The 19,095-nt window shown below is 37.6% G+C and overlaps 1 protein-coding gene across 9 annotated transcripts in view; it reads right to left on the reverse strand.

Annotated features, from left to right (window-relative positions):
* Positions 1-19,095, reverse strand: part of PPFIA2 (PTPRF interacting protein alpha 2) — a 324,302-nt gene that overhangs the window by 222,991 nt on the left and 82,216 nt on the right. For 3 of the 9 annotated variants that reach the window (XM_069858327.1, XM_069858319.1, XM_069858312.1), the window contains exon 1: positions 4,595-4,990. The exons of the other annotated variants lie outside the window; for them this stretch is intronic. In XM_069858327.1, coding sequence (XP_069714428.1) covers positions 4,595-4,675 — 81 coding nt within the window. In that variant the 5' untranslated portion in view covers positions 4,676-4,990. Of the gene's footprint in view, positions 1-4,594; positions 4,991-19,095 lie in introns of those variants that run through there. 9 annotated transcript variants of the gene reach the window in all.

Consider the following 19,095-nt stretch of genomic DNA (forward strand, 5'->3'; position numbering starts at 1 on the left):
GTATTCACATGTATTAGTGAAGACAACTGATTTAGGAACACAAAAAATATTTACTGGATATTATAAACCAGCATAAATTTAAGTTGTTTTTAAATTATAAAACCAGTATTACACAACTTTGAAAAATGCGATCTGAACTTTCAAAAATAAGATCCTTTGTGCTATATGTTCATAAGTATGAAACTCCATAAAACCAGCTTGATTAAAAAAATCTTTTCAGTGCACTTACGTTTTCCATTTCATAGTCAATAACCGAGTTAAAAATATCTCCATTCTGATCCTAACTTTTCCACCTGTATCATTATTTTACACAAATAACCACTAAATACAGTGAAATACAAGACCAACCAGAGAGCAAGGGAATGTTACTTTCATGTTTGCAATGTTCATGAAAGATACATGCATACTGTGGAACTGCCAGCAAACTAATTTATCTACATAGAGTAGTAGAAATATTATATTTTTATCAGGCTTGAAGACAAAAAGAAAGAAAGAAAACCACAGCTTTCTGTTATATCGCTGCAGAAGTCTCCCAAGTTTGGCACAAGCAAATTGAGATAAAACAGAGAGATATTCAGATACAAAGCACTAAACTCTGGTGTTGCCTTGGTTATCATAAAAATTAACCATGATCATAGTAGTATTACACATCCTTCCTTTCATATAGTATATAACTTCTTTATATGACCTCCTCTCATTTAGTGTTCCCTTTTAATTGCTTTAATTAAGCATAGTCTAGGGATCAAAACTTAAGCTTCCTCTAATTATAACAGGTGGTTCAGCATAGCTGTTGAACCAAATCATGCTTTTAACATTTGCAAAATTTCAGGACAGATTTCCTGAGCAGAACAAAGGTACTAGGAATTTCATAGCTTCTAGACAGTTGAAGATATCAAAGTAATTTTCAAATTCAAACCTTTTTCTGAACGCTAGGCATCCTGGAGACCAAAGAAGCTAAAAAAGCCACAGCAAAGGGGGAGAGTTCAATGTGCTGAGACCAACGGGATGAGGTTCAACAAAGCCAAGTGTCCCATCCTTCACTTGGGACACAACAACGCCATGAAGCACTACAGGCTTGGGGAAGAGTGGCTAGAAAGCTGCCTGGCAGTGAAGGACCTGAGGGTTGGCTGACAGCTAACTGAACACGAGCCAGCAGTGTGCCCAGGTGGCCAGGAAAGCCAATAGCATCTTGACTTGTATCAGAAAACAGAGTGACCAGCAGGTCCAGGGAAGAGAATGTGCCCATGTACTCAGCACTGGTGAGGCTGGATCTCAAATACTGTGTTCAGTTTTGGGACCCTCACTACAAGCAAAACAGTGAGATCCTGGAGCACATCCAGAGGAGGGCAATGAAGCTAGTGAAGGGGCTGGAGAACAAGCCCTATGAGGAGTGGCTGAAGGAACTGAGGTTGTTTAGCTTAGAGAAGAGAAGTCTGAGGGGAGACCTTATCATTGTCTAAAACTATTGGAAAGGAGGTTGTGGCAAAGTGGTTGTTGGTCTCTTTGCCCAAGTGACAGGCAATGGCCACAAATTGTGTCAGGGGAGGTTCAGATTAGACATCAGGAAACATTTCTTCACTGAAAGGGTTATCGGGCACTGGAACAGGCTGCGCAGGGAGGTGTTTGAGTCACCATCACTGGAGGTGTTTAAAAGATGGGTAGATGAAGTGCTTAGGGATATGATTTGATAGTGGACAGGTACAGTTGGACTTGATGATCTCAAAGATCTTTTGCAATCAAGGGATTCTATGATCCTATGATTCTATAAAAGGAAAAGTGAAAAAACTGTTTATTCATCCTTTGTCATTGCAGCTGAAAATATAATTTTAAATGTTGCAATTAGTTGTGGAGAAAATTCCTTGTTAATTTCAACTACTAAAAATACAGTTTGTCAGACAAGAAAATCTGAATTTGAAAATTTATGGCAGACTTTCAATTTATGCTCACTTATAAAGTGAACATATTTTATGACATTGATTTTAAAGCATGCTATTAAAGCATTTGATTAAGATCTTAATAAATACTCAAATATTTGTAGAGATATACACTAATTATGATTCTCTCTAGCACAAGTGCTCTGCTAGATGGAGCCCTGTACGGCTAGCCTCATTCCTTGGCTTGTAGAGCCCAATTTGGTCTCATTTCAATCAATATCAATGAAACGCCAATAATAACATTACAACTTGCACTCATGCTTTGTGCTTCCTTCAGTACCATTTTTGTTTCTGAAAGAATGAATACACTGTAGTTTTGAATCAGTGTACAGTTAACTCAACTGCTTTGTCATTACATAAACATACAATTAATTCAGTAGCTTAATCACTCATTACCCTCCATCAGTCAGAGTTCAGGCCCTCATCTCACAATTTTTGTATTTGTTCCATTTTTACCATGCTAGAACATTGGTTTTGCTAAGATTATTTTCACACATTTAGTTAAATACCAAATCAAGAACTAGTTAAGCTGTCCCACAACTTTGCAAGCTATTTAAATGAAAGAGATTCTATGTCTCAAAGAGATCACAGTGTAACATATAAAAACAATAGAACAAGTAGGAAAGCAAAAAGTGAAAGTCATTTAAAACACCTCAAAACAATTAACAAGACTCATATGAAGTCCTTTTTAGCTATTATTATGTTCATAAGCAAAGACTGAAGTAACTCAAGAGGGAAAGAGAAGATACTGCAAACACAGTGATCAAAAGCTAGGAAGCGAGAACTGTCAATGGAAGCCAAGGCAAGAACTGTAAATTTGCTTCACACAACTTTCATTATACTGCACATACGTAAACAAATAAACAGAAAAAAACCCTAAAGTTGGCCATCACAGGAAAATATAGGCTTTCTTTTTTATTTTTTTTTAATTCTGCAGGATTCTTTCAGCACTGATAACACCAAGCTGTTCTAGAACACAAACACAGACTGTCCTGCATTAGCAGCTTTACACTCCAAGGTCATTCAACACTGCTCATTAAAGTATCCAGAACACAATAGGAAATTTAGTTGTATCTCCCTTTTATTTATTGTCCCCTCAGTTTAAAAATCAGTGGAAGAAATAATTTCTAAAAGAAAATTTTTGTATGTGGCATAATATCTATAGTAATCACAGAGATTGCAACAATTGCAACAATATATAGTGTAAAAAAAATTATATACTTCATTGTCAGTGCTTACTTTCATAAATGACTACATTATTAAATATTCAATTTGGTACAACCAAGTATCCTAATTTTAGTGTCTTTTTCAACTGAAGACATTCAGAATAAATATCTGACACCAGGAACTATGTTTAAGAGCATAGCTACAGGAGGCTATACAGAATATTTAGATGTCAGTGTGTGAAAAAAGTAGTCGTGCTGTAGAGGAACAGGCCTGGGGCATTCATGTCTCTGAATCACTGCCAGGGTCAGCAGATCGTCACTGTTAGGACGATGTCACTCTTTCTGCACAGCCCTCAACTATTACTTGACACCACTGTAAGAAGGGCAAGGCAGTACACTTAAAAACAGTGGATTAAAAGAAGACAAGAATGAAATGCAGTTACTAGACCGAAAGAATGGGGCATTTGTATTTTGTGAAAGAATTTTGCCATACATTTTGTGATCAACTTCTAATTGCCTCAGATTGTTCACTCTGGTAGATTACACAGGATTTATTACATATTAAAGACACCACTCTACAAAAGCATAAAGTAACCAAAAAAGACAAAACTGTTATACAATCAGGAATGGGAAGTTTATTTAAATCCTAACTGTGTCAGAGGCTGAGCTGAGAAACCTATTGCCACTTTAAGTAGTGGAGTGTTTGAATTACCCTGCAGGGCCAGAGTGCTATAACAAGCAGCAGGTGAAGGGGGGCTGTGGAGCTGTTATATTATTGTTAAATCTTAATGTAGGATTACACAGTTTTCCAGAGCCATGGTACTGAAGATTTCTTTTCATTAAATCCTACTGGAGATGGTTGCAATTAGACTGGTTCACACATTAGATTCAGAGCCTATAATAAATTCTTAGCTTTGGCTAAGCACACATACACCTGAATGTGGCAAAACTTGCCTTAAAACTGAGAACCTTAATCCTTAAAACAGAGATTGCTGTTCTATCAATTGCACATGTTTGATTACTATCAATATGAATCAAATTAAGCATCAGCTAGCATGAATCTGTATTCAGAATTATTATTAAAAAATCCATACAGGTACAACATACAAAGTTTTAAAAATCTTTTTTTGTATAGTACGAATTTGGAATTTCTGATAATGCCAACACAGTACTTATCTAAACTAAACAGAAAGACTCTCTGGGTCTATATAAGGAATTATAAATATAATTAATTGTAAGATATTAATAATATTGGGAAAGACATTCAATAGCAAAATCATTGTGAATGCAATTTTATGTTTGTTTAGGAACAATTTACATGCTGGTCTTTTTAATTTTTAAGGCAGTAAACTTACTATGACAATAACGACTTCTTACATATTTTCTCCTATCAATAAAATCAATTAACACATAAGCTTCTTAACCTATTAGTTGCTCTTACTCAAAGTTTAAATACCATGAAAAATCCTTTCAGTTTTATAAAAGTTCACTTACCTGAAAAGTATAAAACCGAGTCCCATTAGGAGGATGCACTTTAGGAGAGGCAGAGACAGTGTTCATATCCGAGAATATCATTTCTGGTCACACACACAATACAATCCACAGAGAGCTACAGACGCAGAGTAGAGTCCTAAGCTCGGGCATAAATCCTTTCAAACATTTAGGTAAGCAATCGTACAAAAAGCAGTCTGCCCCATCCATTCAGAAATGTAGCGATAGTGCTTTTAATTCCCCATTCCTACATCTGTGAGCTAGAGTGTAAGGTCATCCCTGACCTCCAGCTCAGACAGCCCTTCAAAATATGCACAATGAATAAAAATTTGAAATGCTGAAGAAAAGAGAGCTAGAACCTACAGCACATGGAGCTTGTGCAGAATCTGGCAATGCTTTGGACCTGCCCATCTGTTCTCAGTGATAATCACCTCCCTCCACCACAGCCTTGCAAAGTGATTATGCTAAGCATCCCAGTTAACCAATAACACACAGTTTCATTTCAAGCAGGCGTGCACAGTGAAAAACAGAGGACCTCTTCTGACTAACCTGAAGCATGCCTTATGTTCACTTTATAGCTGTATTTGATAACAATGATAATTCTATCATTTCAGTTGCTGACAGCTATGTTAACACATACCAACTTGCTTTAAATAACACACAGGTGTTGGGGTTTTTTTTTGTTTTGACTGTCTTGCCTAGATAGAAGAAAGAGTGTACTGCTCTCTGAATTAATATTTCTTAATTTTTTGGTGCTATTACAGACCTCAAATAGTGGGAAGTAAGCACCTGTGAGACTGTTTACAGAACTACACTCAGTTTAAACATAATGCACATTACAACCCTCTCTTTTCTCATTCTTTTCTCATTCTGTTTTTCTTATCTTCAGTTTGAATCCCTCTTTAGGAAAGGTTTGCCTAACATTACTAAGTATAAAAGTGAAATTTTATCTCAGCCTTACTATGCTTCACAAAGCTATAGACCTACAGTTACCTCATTAGCTATACAAAATACCTTTTAAAAAGGATATTTTTTTAAGGTTGATAACACTCGTGAACACCTACACTGAACATCCAAAAAGCATTCACTGCATTTTTTCTTCACCCACAGATTATTTGAACTACATGAAGACACTGAACAAAGTTTTATTCAAAGAACTTGACACATTTTAGCAACAACGCCAAAAAAGTTCCATTTACAAAAACTAAAAAGAAGGGTTTCAGTAAAGGGTAAAAAAATGCAAATGGATTGGAAAACTAACTTTACATGTTCTGTCAAGCAGTTTGCATTTTATTTATATGATTTAACAGAAAGACAGAGAAATCACTTAAGAAATGGTATTATCAAACTGAAACTTGTCAAGAATCTAAAAGCCTGGTGAATTGCCAGGCTGCCTCTGTTTTTTATTCTGTTTTATCATAATGCTTTTAGCAAGTGAAGATAATACAGCTTCTACAGTAAAATGACTAAGAAAGGAACTGGGATAGATGCAGAGATGTCTGTCTGTTTAAATGTGTATGACAGTGTGGCGCATAGCATAATAATCACATTTTGCAAGCCAAAGAGAAAAAAATCCTCTTAGATCCTAGTCACGTCTAACAATTTCTTATAATTACCATGGCATTGCTTCTATAACATTTATTAAATCAAAGCAAAAATACTGTCTGGAATATTTTCTTGAGACCTAGATTTCAGATAACAGATTATTCTTCCCTCTTCCAGAAGATCTAGATGCTGGTATTAGCAAAGGGGTCCCTCAGCTGGTCAAAGGATAGATATCAGATTGTTGGTAATCTGAGTATAGAACCTTTCATTCTGAGCTGATACTTTCTCCTTTATAATCATAGAATCATAGAATAACCAGGTTGGAAGAGACCCACCGGATCATCGAATCCAACCATTCCTATCAAACACTAAACCATGCCCCTTAGCACCTCGTCCTCCCGTGCCTTAAACACCTCCAGGGAAGGTGACTCAACCACCTCCCTGCACAGCCTGTTCCAGTGCCCAATGACCCCTTCTGGGAAGAATTTTTTCCTAATGTCCAGCCTAAATCTCCCCTGGCGGAGCTTGAGGCCATTCCCTCTTGTCCTGTCCCCTGTCACTTGGGAGAAGAGGCCAGCACCCTCCTCTCTACAACCTCTTTTCAGGTAGTTATAGAGAGCAATGAGGTCTCCCATCAGCCTACTCTTCTCCAAGCTAATCAACCCTAGCTCCCTCAGCCACTCCTCATAAGACTTGTTCTCCAGCCCCTTCACCAGCTTTGTTGCTCTTCTCTGGACTCGTTCCAGAGCCTCAACATCCTTCTTGTGGTGAGGGGCCCAGAACTGAACACAGTATTCGAGGAGCGGTCTCACCAGTGCCGAGTACAGAGGGAGGATAACCTCCCTGGACCTGCTGGTCACGCCGTTTCTGATACAAGCCAAGATGCCATTGGCCTTCTTGGCCACCTGGGCACACTGCTAGCTCATATTCAGTTGGCTGTCAACCAACACCCCCAGGTCCCTCTCCTCCAGGCAGCTTTCTAGACAGACTTCTCCTAGTCTGTAGCACTGCATAGGGTTGTTGTGCCCTGAGTGCAGGACCCGGCATTTGGCCTTGTTAAACCTCATCCCATTGGACTCTGCCCAGTGGTCCAGCCTGTTCAGATCCCTTTGCAGAGCCTCCCGATTCTCAAGCAGAATGCTGTGAGAAACTGTGTCAAAGGCTTTACTTAAGTCCAGGAAGACCACATCCACAGCCTTTCCCTCGTCCAGCAGCCGAGTTACTTTGTCATAGAAGGCGATCAGGTTAGTTTGGCATAATCTACCCAACAAACGTGCTATTTCCCTGCAGTGCACTACTGAAAAACTGCACCTAATTCTGAACTTCTTTTGCTTCAACTTTCACAAATTTTTAATCCTCTTTTCTACTAGCAATACAGGAAACTCAGTTCATCTTCTCATACAGGTGTTGACTAAACCTTCATTCATTTCATCCCCCAAAAAATATTGCCAACATCTTTAACAAATTGTCCATATGAAAGTATAAACATAACTGCTTTAGTGACAGTTTCAATAATGCATTCCATGATCAAAACACTATTGCTGTAATTTGACTTGATTGTTCCCTATTTGTTCCTCAAGGTCTGTACAACATCTTCTAGCTTCAGCCTTCCACTGGGAGCTCTTATTGGGAACACTGTCCACTATAATGTAGCTGGCCGTTATTTTGAAAAAATACTGCTTTCAAAAATACTGCTTCTGAAAATACTGCTTCCAATCTTTTTATCTGTTGTTTTGACTTTCCAACTTAGGTGGAAGAATTTGCACTTAAAAAGACATTAACATCAACACTCAAAACACACCATCCACCCACCCCATAGTAAGTTTCAATAAAGACATCTCCCTAGCTAATCAGTATAGTTATAGAGAGGACTCATGGCATTATACCTGTTGTTCTGTCTCACCACCAACTTTTACCTTGTGTGAAAATGCTCCTGGTAATGACTATACATTTTCTTTTAGCTCACTGTGAAGCAAGCCAACATCACAAATTTGCATGACCCTCATAGCATCAGAATTAAATTTCAATGTAACACTCAAAACACTTTAAAACATTTGAGTAAAACAGTGTTTTTCCGAAAATCGGGGAGCCTGCCTCCTCACAGGGATCAGTCAAAGTATAGGTAAATTCAGTAAAGTATGTCATAGAATAGAATCATAGAATCATAGAATAACCAGGTTGGAAGAGACCCACCGGATCATCGAGTCCAACCATTCCTATCAAACACCAAACCAAGCCCCCTAGCACCTCATCCACCCATGCCCTAAACACTTCCAGGGAAGGTGAAAGTACACAGAGAAATAGTCACATTTCAGAAAAGTCAGCAAGCCAAAGCTGTACAAATACTTGCCCCAATAAGTCTTCCAATAAAGTGAAAATAGTTGGGGAGGAGGGGAATCGCCTATACGAAAAGAAAAGAAATCCTACCTCTTTAAAACTATCAGACATGGCAATGCTCCTGAGATGGCTTTAGTTACAATTACTTTTGAATGTATGAGCTACCAAACTCTGTGTCTATACTGTATTGCTTTTGCATTTTAATTAGATACCTCTCTCAAAAACTTCAATGCTCCTGGAGGAAGGCATGTCTTCTTAACATGGTTTTCCCCAGTAAAGACAGAAATGAGCACAGTATGTGATATAAATTTAATATTTCTGGATAATTACTAATCTAGTTTAATAAAGCCTGGTGATTTAAATCTTAACTCAAACCATTTGTTTTTCTGTTGCACTACATATTCTGAAGAGAAACTATATCATGCAAGCACTAGCATATTAAAAAAGCAAGCATGTTTTTTCAATTTAAAAAAAATTAAAAAATGCATCTTGTCTCTGTAGTCAGATATATTAGCTTTTTATTGGTGTCCCTGAATTTCCAAAGTACTTCACATAATGGTATGATATACATATATTCCTTCTTTTTTGTTGTGTGAACTAGTGGGCTTCTAATACATACGTGTCTCCACATTTCAAAATGTATCAACATATATCTACACTTTTTTATTAAAATAAAGAATAGTAGGTTACATACCAAAAAAAGAACAATATTTATTTTCAAAAAAATTACATCAGACATTAAATTTATATCATATATTGTGCTCATTTCTTTCTTTATCAGGGAAAACCATGTTAAAAAAACATGCCTTCCTCCAGGAGCATTGAGAGCATGTTATTCTCAGAAGACTGGAGAGCTTTCACATTAAACCTAGGCTACATCACTTTTACTTCACAGACTCAGAAAAACCCTATTAAGCTTCCAAAATCTATAACATTCTACTTGAATTGGTGTTTCTTTAGTACCTGTTGTTGTATACATTACTATAAAGAATCATATGATACATCATACGATCACATGGCTAAAATTCCCTGAATTTACTTTAATCCGAAAACTGTTAGTGTTTAAAGAGTTCTGATCTGGAACTATTAATGGCTGAGAAGATGCTAAACCTTCACCACAGTTCAGGCAATAGATACTCAAATTGCATATCAAATTGCAATTAATATCTTCATAAAGCCACATATCACACACAACTGTTCTCCGTATCCAAATTAATTTACATTCGTTTTTCGCTCATTTAATGGAGTTCTGCACCAAAAGCATTTCCACTTCTTCCATAAAAAACCCAACACAAAACATATCATCAGGCAAATTAATATACTTTAAAGAATGTATAAAACCCACACATATCAAGTTTCAGAAACTAACCTATACACTAGCTGGTATAGCTTCCACAAGATTAAGTGTCAAAGAAACTGTGCCTTTGACACAGTTTCTCACAGCATTCTGCTTGAGAAACTGTCAGCCTCTGGCCTGGAGAGGTGCACACTCTCCTGGGTGGAAAACTGGTTGGATGGCCAGGCCCAGAGAGTGGTGGGAAATGGTGTGAAATCCAGCTGGAGGCCAGTGACAAGTGGGGTTCCCCAGGGCTCAGTGCTGGGTCCAGCCCTGTTCAATGTCTTCATCAATGACCTGGATGAAGGCATCGAGTGCACCCTTAGCAAGTTTGCAGATGACACTAAGCTGGGTGGAAGTGTCGATCTGCTGGAGGGTCGGGAGGCTCTGCAAAGGGATCTGAACAGGCTGGACCGCTGGGCAGAGTCCAATGGCATGAGGTTTAACAAGGCCAAATGCCGGGTCCTGCACTTGGGGCACAACAACCCTGTGCAGTGCTACAGACTGGGAGAAGTCTGTCTAGAAAGCTGCCTGGAGGAGAGGGACCTGGGGGTGTTGGTTGACAGCCAACTGAATATGAGCTAGCAGTGTGCCCAGGTGGCCAAGAAGGCCAATGGCATCTTGGCTTGTATCAGAAACGGCGTGACCAGCAGGTCCAGGGAGGTTATCCTCCCTCTGTACTCGGCACTGGTGAGACCGCTCCTCGAATACTGTGTTCAGTTCTGGGCCCCTCACCACAAGAAGGATGTTGAGGCTCTGGAGAGAGTCCAGAGAAGAGCAACAAAGCTGGTGAAAGGGCTGGAGAACAGGCCTTATGAGGAGCGGCTGAGAGAGCTGGGGTTGTTTAGCCTGGAGAAGAGGAGGCTGAGGGGTGACCTCATTGCTCTCTACAACTACCTGAAAGGACGTTGTAGAGAGGAGGGTGCTGGCCTCTTCTCCCAAGTGACAGGGGACAGGACAAGAGGGAATGGCCTCAAGCTCCGCCAGGGGAGATTTAGGCTAGACGTTAGGAAAAAATTCTTTACAGAAAGGGTCATTGGGCACTGGAACAGGGTGCCCAGGGAGGTGGTTGAGTCACCTTCCCTGGAGGTGTTTAAGGCACGGGTGGACGAGGTGCTGAGGGATATGGTTTAGTGTTTGGTAGGAACGGTTGGACTCGGTGATCCGCTGGGTCTCTTCCAACCTGGTTATTCTGTGATTCTGTGATTCTGTGAAGTGGGAGGCAGAATTAAGTAAAATGAAACATAGTACAAGGAAACTTTTGCTCCCTTTCAGCCTTCAGGTACAAGCAGAAATTCCTTTTAGAATGGAAGGCATGTAGAAATAGATCAGTTTATCTTATTTATAGGTAAAGACTGTTACTCATCCTATTTCTGTAAATAACAGTTGTTTATCAATGCCTTCCATCATTGTTCTCTGTTGCTTTGTTTCTTGGATATACAAATACCAGTATTTGTATATATATACCGCTTGCTTTGTTTCTTGGATATACAAATACCAGTATTTGTATATATATACCGCTTGTACAGGGGAGCGTTCCTTATGAGGGCCAGCGCTGTCACCAAGACAGCATGCACTTCTGAGCCCTATTTAACCTCAAATATAAGGTTTTGTACAACCTATGAAGGCAAGTACATTGCAGAATAAAATCTCTTCTGTTAGATGTATAAACTGTATGTCAGTGATAGTAAAGGAAAAATCATATACTAACACCTATATTCTATACAATGGCCTACCTTTCAAGTACAAGAATGATGACTGAACCTTTCAGAGAAAATACAAATATGAATGGAATTCCTTTTTGCAGTACCTTTGCTTTGTTGCAAATACTGGGGCATTTTACAAAGTATTGCAATTATTTTGAAAAAAACAGAGTCAACACTTTCACTGAACAAAAAACTTGAAACATTCATAACTGTTTCTCTTATAAATAGCAAATTTCAGAATTAATTTTCTCTAACACTATCTCTCTGCTAAAAAAGTCAATAAAATTTAAATCACTGATTCAACATCTAAGTGAGTTTATGAATATAGAAGCTAATCCAATCATCAAATGCAACCACAATGCAAATAAGTCCAAAAGACACAATGATTGATTTTGCAATTTGTTTGCTTGGACAGAAGCAAAATTACCCTTCTTTTTGTACATTCTGGATGGGCAATCATTGAGCACAGCTCGGATGCTTGTGTGGCAGTGGTCTACAATGTTCTGGCCATCATAGGTCTAAGAAATTAATTCCCACACTGTCAAGAATTATTGATTAAATAGCTGTATACCTGAGTCCCCTTCTACATGGTTCAACAAAGCTGAGATGAAATATCCCGAATACCATTCTGTTTTTCTTTAAACATTTTAACTCCTCAGCAGTGGGTCTGTGTTTTCTTTATATGACTTGACCATCATTAAATCTAGACTGTATGTAGAAACTTACTAAGCAAATGAAATGAACCGGATCTATTTTTAAGTTATATATTGATGACAGTGACTCATTCAGTGAATCTAAAGAGGAACTGAATGAAAACATGAAACTTGAATATATAGAAATTTTCTGTACATTGAGTATCATGTGAGAGTGGAAGGAAGGGAAGGTGGCAGAGTTGCGAGGATGTGAAATGAATGAAAAGAACAAAAAAAAGAGGGAAGATTTATCTCTGTTCCACTAAGTTGAATATTATCTGATTTGAAAAGTCACATACTTTTCTCTATGACTCTTAAGCTTCAATTGCCAAAAGCACAGACACTAAGCTATATTTAGTATACAACCTGTGTCCTCTGCCGTTCATTTTTGATGTCAAGTATGATTACATTTCTGTTTTGTGGCATAACTACACCTTTCATAAAAAAGTCTTGAGGCTTTTTGGAGTCAAAGATACTTTTTAATGCAGAATCACAGCAGTAACTGTATTTATGAGTATTTTTAATAAAATTCCAGTTAAATCTAAAATTAACTCTTGATGAATCAAGACCAAAACCTCCAAAATGAGGAGGCTGAGGGGGGACCTCATTGCTCTCTATAACTACCTGAAAGGAGGTTGTAGAGAGGAGGGTGCTGGCCTCTTCTTCCACGTGACAGGGGACAGGACAAGAGGGAATGGCCTCAAGCTCCGCCAGGGGAGATTTAGGCTGGACATTAGGAAAAAAATTTTCACAGAAAGGGTCATTGATCACTGGAACAGGCTATGCAGGGAGGTGGTTTATTCACCTTCCCTGGAGGTGTTTAAGGCATGGGTGGACAAGGTGCTAAGGGGCATTGTTTAGTGTTTGATAGGAATGGTTGGACTCGATGATCTGTTGGGTCTCTTCCAACTTGGTTATTCTATGATTCTATGAAAATAATGTGACCCCAGATGGTGGCAAAGAAATAATGAAAAGAGTCAGCTTGTTATTTCACTCCGCGTCATATCACTTAGATATCCCTTTCATTGTTTACATCCTTTAAGTTGTTTATATTGTAGCATTATACATGGTAGGATTACTGTATTTGGCAAAATAAGAGTAGTTTCTTACCATTAAATGTAGAATCTAAATCACATAAATTACTGCAAACGATCACAGTACATTAAGGATGAAAGAAATTATGGAAGAACATAAGAGATTATAATCTTTGCCTACGTATCATCCTCAGCAGAGAGGCTTTTTCTTTTTAAATGAAATCTTACATTATCTGCTTCATCATGAGGTTAAAAATAGAACGAGGGTCTATGCTGGAACAACAAAAGAAGATGCAAATTTGAGATAACACGTTCAAGCACTACAACTTAGCACAGCTCACTATTAATAGGTATCTTCTCTAACCTGCCTCTCCTCCCTTCCAAAAATATTTTTTCTTCCTAACAGTAATATTTTATTTTTATTCTGTTGATTTATTTTATGTTAAATCTGCAATCATTACATACACTGAGATGTATCCTCTACCACAAATGCAAAAACTATTAAGAATGTAAACTACCAATGAAAATGAGTAGCAGAATTATATCTAGAAGATAGAGGCTGTCAGAGAAGCTTGTGCCCAAGCAATAGTCTTTGTCACTTATTTCCACTTCTGCTCTAAGAGAAAATATCTTCTGCCTTAAAGACTGATGCATGTTGCTAAACTGGTCTTCTGAGTTAGAACATAAAGAACTGAATCAAAAGCTAAAATTCACAAATGATTAGTTCCATATTTTACATGGCATCTGGGAATACTCACTTGAATAAAGACTGTGAATATCAGTAAGCTTTTGCAGAAGAAGTCTGTTGGTTTTCTTACTTGTTTAAAGTTTCAGAACTTTTTCATAGTGTCTGAACATATTTCTGAATTAACATGAACTAGACAAATATGAATAAACAGAATAAAATTCATAAAACTCCATAATCATGCCTTTGTTCACATTGCACAAGAACTGAAATATTACTGATGATCTAACAAAATTCTCAAATGTAGATTTACCCTACTAGCCTTTCTTTTCTGAAGCTAACTAGAGCAACAATTCTAGAATTGCAGCCTTTGGAACTGGAATTTGCTAAAGGACTGTGAAAGGGAACAATGTTTACGGTTGTACTTCCAAAAGCAGTAATTAATGTAGTTGTTTAATTGAAGACATCTTTCATCTCAAGGATTTTCAAGGATGCTAGGTCTTTGAGTGGCCTCTCTAAGTTGCTTCAGCCCTACTGATGCTGTTATATGCCACTTTGAGTATCAGGTCTCACTGCGGTACACGTAACCTGGAGTGACTAAGCAAGCTTGAAAATGTCAGACCTGTAGCTCCAACGCTATTCACAAAATATAATATTCCGCAGAAAATGAAAAATTCCCATTTATAGCTAAAGAGAAGCAATCAAACCCTCTAACACTTTTTTTTTCTTTAAGTACATACCATGAATCAGTAATAACATATTAGCTTGAAAAGACTTTATGACTTTGCTATAGTACACATCGCTTCATTGACATACATATAGCCTTATAAAGATAAGTGGCCATGGTAGAAAACCAAAACTGTCTCTTCTAAAACTATATCCTATTGCTTCTGCACTTGTCCTTAACCTCTAGATACTATTTTCGTTTCAAAAGTGCAGTGGGAGTGTTTGTGAACTGATACTGCCTAAAATCACATTTCCAACACAGACATGGAATTATAAAACAAAAAAGGCAATAGCGTCCTGAGGGCTAATGGCTGTTCCGGCTCTTGACTCAGCAGACTCTCATTTCCCCTTACCAGCTATCATAAAAATACAGAACGATCCAGCAACTGCATGTCTATTAAGAAGAAGCAAACGTTGCATTTTTCTGGGAAGAAAATTATGATATACAAATACAGTTGAAAGACAATTTTCCAGTGCTAGGAAATGTGAATTCAAATAAAACTAAACACTTCTGATGTTTGGTTTTTCCCTTTATAATTCAGACTTGGGCAACCAGAGAATATGCTGTGCTGACTAATGTTGATTTAGTCTTGGTTTTCAATTATCCTATTTATTTGATAGAAAAGTTAAGAGACAACGACATAAACCCACCATCTTCCTAACATTTGGACTGAATGGCTTCAAAACATGCTAAATCCAAAAAGAAAACAGGACTTTCTAAGTCTTAATCTTCACTATAGTCACCTTTATTCTTTATGAAACACAATTTTTTTGGGGAAAAAAGTAAGATCAATACTAAGTAGGTAAGATAGCATTTATAGGATGTAGGAAAAATAGAAATATTTTTTATTTCCCTCCTGCATTCAGTCTTGATGACATAAGAAGAGAAAAACGGATTCCCTGCAATATTCATTGTGGAAGTGACTAAGCAGAATTATTAATGATTTCTCTTGCCACGCACGTAACAAGTACGCTTTTTAACTTATAAACATTGTAATATACATAGTCTTAACATTCTAAAGGCTTAATCTATATTTATTGCTAGAAAACTGAGATGAAGATGGATTGATAATTAACAAGTCTGTGCGCCAATATTAACTGAAGAAAGAACTGTCATTCTTAAAGAAGATGATCTATAAACTTACACTTGGACCAGAGGGTTAGGAAATACAGCTACTTGACAAAAGCATAAAAACGTAGTAAAACCTAAATTAAACACTGATACTGACACAGTACTGCTCTCATCTTGAAACAAAATCTTTTTCCTTCTGCATGGTAGCAGATGATTGCTGCCTGGTGTTCTGCATTCATGGTTCATTTTGAAAACTCTGAAAGCTTACTGGTAAGACTGTAAAGATGGCAGATCAAAAGAAGACCATTACTCATGGACAGAGAGCCGCAGGTGGACTGATGCCAGGGAAGATGAGAATTTGGTGTCTGCTGTTGAGCAAGGACTACATCCCCACATTGAAATCTCCTTGCCGGATTGAAATCTCCTTGCCCTTCCATTTCTTTCTTTCAAGGATGCAATGGCAGGAATGTACACCATTCTTCTGGTGGGCTTTATCTGACTCTAACTGCCAGTGTCTCTGTGCATTACCACAGCCTCTCTTTAAAGACAATAGAGACAGACATTTTCAAGGGGCACTGCTTCTGACCTATTTTAGGTGTCTATTTTAGTTTGAGATGAATCACACCACAGAGGTGGGAGGCACTAAAGACACAAATGCCTACGCTGTAGATGTCTGAAGTTAGGTGCAGTGAATCCTACCCTGGGAGCCTGAGCTGAATGTTAAACAAGTCATCACAATATGACAAGAAAATACTATAATCAAGGACAAAAACCCCACCACTGATTAAGTACATCTGAGGGTAATTTGTTATTAGAAATAACCATTCCTATAACTATGTGAAACAAAAGCAAAACCACAAAAAACCCAAAAAAAGCTTTTCATACTTTCCTAAAACAAATGATGTGAAAAACAACATCCGCAGCAACAAATTCACAGTCACATCCAGATTTGGTCTGCTGTTATAATCACATGCAAGATTAACATCCCAGACAGGGACACACAGGACATTATGGACCTCAGCAAAATCAACCGCAAAATTACTCATGTTCTGTAAAAGGAGATACTGTGACATAAATAAGTTAAATCACATCTACAAGGTTAAATAACACAGCAACCTCAGGCCAGGCAGTTCCTAATTCTTAGTACTCTAACTGTGCATTATTTCATGATCACTGCAGCGTGAATGTGGGTCATATGTACATTACATGGGTACAATATACATTTATTATGATTCAAAGCTCATAATTTTATTTCATATAGTATGAAGTTGCTATAAATTTTGATAAGTACCAAGTAGAAGTAAAATCAGAGTATTTGTCATGTGTAGAAAATTTTCCTAGTTGAAGTGCATTAGGAAAAAATTTATTTGAAAAAAAAATAGCCCAAGATAACAGGTTTAACTTGAATTATCCATATAAACATTTAGTCCTTTTCCGAGTCTGACGCAGAACAATACCTTTTGGGAAAGATAACCATAGAAAAATTATACACAGAGTACAATTTGTTTGACTTCATAAGTTTTAAATTTTTTCATCTTTCAACTTCACCCACTGGCCTCTATTCTGTTAAGAAAATAAAAAGATAAATTTGGTGTAGCTCTTCTATAGCAGTTACGTTTTGTGTACATTGTGGTTTATTTCTCCTTTAACTAAAAACTGCTAAACCTTACAGCCTCTCTTCACTTAAAAATTTCTTCTATTAATTTTCACTATTTTTCTCTACATCTCCAGAAAGCAGCTTACCATTCCAGAATATGTCTTGCTCCTTCTCTGCACATCCAGATGGAAATCAAAAGGGAACAGTTTATCTTACTCCTACTCCTGTCCATTTACCAAGACTCCAAACCTTCCGAGTTGGCGCATGGAAAATGGCACCGAAAATTCAGTTAACTCTGGTTTGCTAAGACTGAACAACACTACACCTCGGAATAAAGAGGTGACATACAAACCAATTTAGACAAGCACAAACAGAAATCTTAACTCAACGCGTTGGAACACTGACCATGAAAGAAATTTCATCAAACACAAAACCAGTTTTCTATATTTGCAGTCTCTGTTTAACTGAAAAAAATAGGGTGACCATGGATGTGGTCTGACAGACAAGCAAGAGAGAACAGTTGGGAAAATAAATCACAGATGAGTCAACAATTTAAATGAAACTTGTGATTTTATTTTTTAAAAAATTTCAAATGACTCATGCATGATTATCTCATCATAATTTTGCATTATATGCACACAGCCTCATAATATCTGAACAGATGAACTTCATTTCTGTTCAAGCTAGACAAGATATTTTATTGCTTGCTACATCTTTGAAGTGTCAACATATTCACTTAACCAGTGAAACCTTCCTTTGCTTTACAAGAACACTGAGAGATTCTTCCTAATTTCTGCAATACCATTTTTTGCAATTAACGCATCTAAAACGTAAAATGGCAAAGTTACAAGAGAATGAAATGTCCACTGTGAAATGCTGAGTGCTACAGTTAGATTAAAAATGATATGTTAGCTTAAGCTCTATGGTTAAAAAATTATCTCTTTCCATGAGGGCTAAAAATAAGGTTTTACTATTACAAATAACAAGCAGAAATCTGTTTCACTGACAGCCTTTCAAAGACTCTTTTTCAGCTCAGTTGTTTCTCGTTTCAGTTCACACAGAGATCATTCTCCTAAGCAATCCCATCCCAAACATTGCTGTATTGCACTGTTGCTGCCCATCTCAGGGTTTGTCGTCTGAGTCGCTGGAGACATTAATGGGGCAGGAAAGAGGCAGGCATAACCTGTCAAAGCTGAAACAGTATAACAGAAGAGGTAGCAAAGTCAGCATGGGGGCTGTGACACCATTAGAGGGGAAAGGAAAGCTATATTTAGAGGACTAAACTAAATGTGTTTGGAAAAGTTCCCAGTCATTGTGGCCAACTGGCACAGAAGAGTACACAAATACGCTAGTCAACACTAAAGTGTCCAAAGAGGCTGCCTGCTTATTGGGAATGGTCCCTGCAACAGTCCTATTCCCACACTATGTTTAGGAATTGCCCAGAAAGAGCGTAAATTAGCATGAATGAAAAGTGTGCCAGGGTTTGGGCCAACAGATTACCACTACAGATGATTGTGTTTGACCATCCAAGAACATTTCCCAGTACTGTCTGATTTACTAGCATATAAACATGCCAAGCCTTTCCAGGAGGTTTAAAGTTACGGCACATAATATATGATTTCATGGATTTGCAATCTCGTTGTTGAAAATCATTTGATATTTAAAGACAGTATATGAATGATCAATATTAATCAACTATTTCTAAAACTTCAATCAAGATAAATCATACTGGATGCAGTGTAGTAGCTGCATTTTTTACTGAAGAACACAACAT

This window comes from Phaenicophaeus curvirostris, chromosome 1 (assembly GCF_032191515.1).
Source record: "Phaenicophaeus curvirostris isolate KB17595 chromosome 1, BPBGC_Pcur_1.0, whole genome shotgun sequence".
Lineage (NCBI taxonomy): Eukaryota > Metazoa > Chordata > Aves > Cuculiformes > Cuculidae > Phaenicophaeus > Phaenicophaeus curvirostris.